The 4,967-nt window shown below is 34.9% G+C and overlaps 1 protein-coding gene across 9 annotated transcripts in view; it reads right to left on the bottom strand.

Moving 5' to 3' along the window:
- The window catches only part of Rbms3 (RNA binding motif single stranded interacting protein 3), a 726,581-nt gene that overhangs the window by 139,019 nt on the left and 582,595 nt on the right, over positions 1-4,967 (bottom strand). For all 9 annotated transcript variants that reach the window (XM_023718499.1, XM_023718500.1, XM_004634210.3 and 6 more), the window contains one exon: positions 3,292-3,398. In XM_023718499.1, the coding sequence (XP_023574267.1) occupies positions 3,292-3,398 (107 nt within the window). The remainder of the gene's footprint in view (positions 1-3,291; positions 3,399-4,967) is intronic.

Genomic DNA, 4,967 nt, shown 5'->3' with positions numbered 1-4,967 from the left:
ACATGGATCTTGGGTATACTAGCATGCCCTTGGCACAGTGGCTCTCAATGTGTGGTCAATCAGCAGCTGAGCATTCTCAAGAGATATAGAAAGTCTTTAGGTTTGCAACGACATGTCAAGGCAAAGGTAGATTTTCTTCATATGTCTAAACAAAGTGGCATATAATGGACTGAAGTAGATGCGCTAATGTGGTCCCTTTTTACTGAGCCAGACATTTCCTCGCAAGAGTATAAAATAGTGCCACAATTTCAAAGCAATAATTTGTTCTTAAGAAATATACTATACATTTTATATATAATGGCTTCATTTTATGAATGTGTGGGGTGTGTGTGTGTGTGTGTGTGTGTGTGTCTGTGGACTGCAAGGAATTTTGGACAGCTGCTTTACAAAATAAAGTAGCACAAATTGTGCAACGCCAGAGGAAAGGGTGTTGGGGCTTTGTTGCTCATCTCTTGATCTTTCCACTCAGAGCTATATTTGTCCCTTGAAATATTAGTTAAAAATTTTAAAATATCCGTATTCTTCTCACTTCTACAAAAGCACTGGACTAGCATTCATTTCTATTTCAAACTCGTGCTTCTGTAAATCAATTTATGGGTGCAAAGATTCAGCATTCGATTTTTATAATGAAATGCAATCTACCAAACTGTGCTAATAATGCTATCAAAATGCCGCCCAAAATAAAACAACTGTAAATAATAAATTAACATTTTAATCAGCCTTTCAGATTCCATGTTTATCATACTTCTAAAATGCTTGTTGTCTGCTAGGTTTTTTTTTTTTCTTCATCAGTTACCAGAAATCATCTTCAGATTAGCAAATTTTACTTGGCTTTAAAAAGAGAGGAAAAACATTCTTTGAGCTATTACCTCAACATTTGAAACAACATAATCTATTTTTTAAAAATTACATGTGAGACAATCATGATTAGAAAAATATACCATTGCTTTATTTATTTAAAAAAGGAAAAATTGAATATCCAAAGGGATATCCTCACAATGCTAGGAATCACACCTCGGAATTGGGCTTCCGGAAGAGTACAGCTGTAAAGGGAGAGAAGAAGGAATATTTTCCCTGAACACAGGGCTGGAGTACTCACTTGGATGAGCCTTTTGATTCTTGCAGTGGGGAGGGAGGGTCCTCTGGCCTTAAGCAGAGAATATGGGTAACGCCCCCAGGTGACAAGCAAGAGCAAATGCAGACTGTCTTGTTAGATGCCATTGATAAGTGGATAATCAATTTCAAAAGTATTGAAGTATGGAAAATCAACAGCAACCAGAGTGTCTTGGAACCATTAGAATTTAAAAGTGTATAAAAGGTATTGAAATACTGTATATAGGATTCTTTGTATTATGAAGCACTTTAATAACCATGCTAACATACTTATAGTAAAAAATAATGTAAGCAGTGTACAAATTAAGTTTAAAGAATAATTGGCAAAGTGATCCAACATTCTTACTGGATCTACTTCTGGGACTGAAATCAAAATACATAAATTAACATGTTTGTCACCAAACCAAAACATGTCATCAGTGAATTTTAGTACATACTGTCTAACTTTATATTTTCTTATTTTTCAATGTACTGTAGCTACTTATTTGGAATATATCTAGCTGATCATAGATCAAATCACCACTTGATTCTCAAGTTCAACATGAAAATCATCAAATTTTACAACAAAGATTAAGAATAATTGTTTTAAGACTTACAGCTAAACTACAAGATACTATGGGTCATAAACATAACAATGATATAGTACACATGGTGTTTGTTGTGAACCGGGTACTTTTTTTATATTCATTGATTTGATTTCCAAGAAATGTCAACTCAGGTGAAGTATCTTTGAACTTAGACCCTTGAGCTTGCCAGGGGAGCTATTACAGGTGAAGTATCTTTGTGTGACTCCCTTCTATTGTGTGAAGGTGATATTGCAGGATTTCAGCTACTGAATTACTTAACTGAGTCTTGGGATCGTATAGGTTACCATCAGCAGGGATTTTTACGTAACCAAATTGCAAAACTCCAATGGTCTTTGTAGACTCTGAATGTTTTGTATGGAGTGGATTTGATGAGTGTCACTGGCATTCGCTGTCTTCCAGGGGTGGTGGGGCTGCCTGCCAATGCCCTGAGATCCATGATAAGGACGTGTTGATCAATCCCTCACCTCCTCAAAATACAACATAAACTGCTTTTCTGAAGTCGAGAACATGGAAACTTGCCTTTTGTATTGGCTTATATTGCTTAGCAATAATTCTACCTTTTATGTTTTAATGCAGTAAGTTAAAACTTACATTGTACTTCAACATAACTATGTACTTTAAGAAGGTGGGAGACTTGTCTAGAAACGCTCAAAACAGACCATCGTTGAGACTGAGAAATGGCCTAAGGTAGGTTTCACAGAGAAAAATGTTGGCTTTCTTTCTTTCTTTTTTAACAACTAACTTCTCAGTGTTGAAAGTGCAATGCCCCTTAAAAGATAAATGGATAAAGTAGGTGCTTTGAATAGAAACAACTACATATAATGCTCAGTTGAAATAATGACTAGGACACAAAATGGCATTTCCTCAAGTTTCACAAAGAATGGGAGCAGCTCACAGGGTCCTCTTTCTTTTTCTTTTTTTAAGTAACTAAAAGGAATGCCTTACCAAATGATTCAGGAGTCATAAGCTTTCCTTTCTACCAAATTGTATTTTGAGAATAAATGGACAGTTACCTGTTAATTGCTTTTCCATTGTGTTTTCCTTGTTGTGAATAGCAGAACCTTGCATGTGTCAGCTTTACCTCTTCTTTCATGACCAACAGAAAATGTCATGTTTAGAGCTGATACATTTTTATATGTGTAATATATCAACACATCACTGAACTTGTGGTCATGTGACTAAACATAAATATATGTGCAAGTAGACAACCAGTAGCCAGATTAAATTAGTCTTAACTTTCTTGCCTTTTTCAAAATACAAAAACATTCAATTTTCAGTATTGATTTCATGGAAAACGTTGTTTTAGTAATCAAATCCACATTTTATGGTTATTATATCACTATAGATTATCTTAGTGAATTTCTTTTAGGTTCAAAGTTGGTAAAAGCAGAAGTCTTACTGTAGCGTGGACCTGAGATCAGTTTTTAAGTCATGTATTCCTTCTCATGTAATTTTACCTGGTTATTTGACCCTTTGAAGTCGCTGCATTTTCTATGAGACCTAATTTTCTCATGGCCCTAAATGTCTGCTTTGCCATCTTTCTGCAAGTTGTCTGCTGCCAATTTCTATGAAGTTTTCAGTCAGGACTCACCTCTCCTTCTCTGGGCCACGGCCTTCCATTCTGGGTGTATTTGCTCTGATTTTGTCGCTTCTTTTGTCCTCCATCAGCGAATTTGCACAGTAATGGTTCACTGGGAGCTGGCAAGATAAGAAACCAATTCCATATTAGCAAATTCCCCTTAAAAGCAAAAGCATATTTGAGCCACTGTAGAGCTTTGTACTGAACATCTTTTGAAGTAACGTCTTGGTTCTGAAGAGACATTTGCCCTCCGTTTAGTCTCCACTTTGTTGGCTGCTATTCTACCCGGACTTGAAAAATGCAGTGGCAGATCATAAAAGAATATAATAAATATTCCTGAAAAAATAATAAGTTGAAGGATAATGTGAACTTGCCTCAGAAAGAAACAAGCGTATCCCCTTCTAGTTAAGTCAGAGTCACACTCATAATTGGTATTTGTATGTGAATGAAAACTTCTTCAAACCAACTGTGTCTTTCAATGTAGAAACCGCAGGACTCCATTGTGGACAATGATCTAGGGGAGCTTCTTTCTGTAAAGTGTACCTTGCTAATTATAACCAAGTTAGCTTTCTTTTCTCACTAATATTCCACAATCTGAGAAAGGTTAGAAGTTGGTCCTCCGCCCATCACTTTTCACTGCAGTTTCTCAGCAAAATCTAGTCAGAATACCAGGAGAACAATTATTAGAATATTCAGTGAAATATATGATACAATATGGCTATAAAACATGATTCATGGAGAGATTGTGATTATGTATGATTTTACTAAAGTTATTCCTTCAGATGTTATTAAAAACTACAGTATGCCAGAAATTGTCTTTCACAAATAATCTTTAAAAATGATGTTTAAGAACTCAAGAAGACAAAATTATTTTTCAGAATTGAAGCACCCTTCTCCATCTTTATAAGACTAGAAAGAAAAAAAGCATTTGGCCTAACAAAGTTGGTTAATATGCTAAGATAGCTAGAAGTGTTAAACTGTTGGTTTGTTTGAATAAATCAAATATTATTTTGCAAATTAACTGTCAGAACACCAATATGAATTCCCTCATCCACATCGCTGACTCTGACAAAGGATCCACAAACTGCAGTACAGGGTTTCAGGATAAACCCTGAGGCAATTTGACTGACCTTGTCAGATACAAATTTACATTTCTTGATTTCTTGTTATATAGGTCTTGCTTTATCTTGGTCTTAAGTATCCAACACAAAAGTATAAAAACAAAGAATAAAATGTAAAACCATATTAATATGCTGAGCTGTAAAGGTCTCGAGTCAACAACTTCTGTCATTGCCAGTCCTAGGGATAACCCACTACTATTATGGACCACTGGACTATATTGGAATATTTTGCTGAATTCATGCACCTACAATATTTAAATGATAATGGAATACCCTTCTCTGACAAAACTAAACAAAAAAAAAAGAGATACAAATGACGGACTATTTTGTATCTTTTAATTCAAAATAGATGGATAGATATACAGGTACTTTCTCTTAATTCAATGAATAGAAAGGGTTGTACTAATAATGTTTATGGACAGGATATCATTTCTGCATCTTGTACTATGAATAACCACTATAAAGACAGCAACATGCAATATATTAATTACTGAAACTGTCCTACTTATCGGTTTTGAAACTGTCATTGCTATTTGTTTCTCAAAAGATCCTTTTAAAAAATGAATT

The sequence above is a fragment of the Octodon degus genome, unplaced genomic scaffold (assembly GCF_000260255.1).
Source record: "Octodon degus isolate 3935 unplaced genomic scaffold, OctDeg1.0 scaffold00059, whole genome shotgun sequence".
NCBI classification, from domain to species: domain Eukaryota; kingdom Metazoa; phylum Chordata; class Mammalia; order Rodentia; family Octodontidae; genus Octodon; species Octodon degus.
This window is presented reverse-complemented; position numbering and strand designations above follow the sequence as displayed.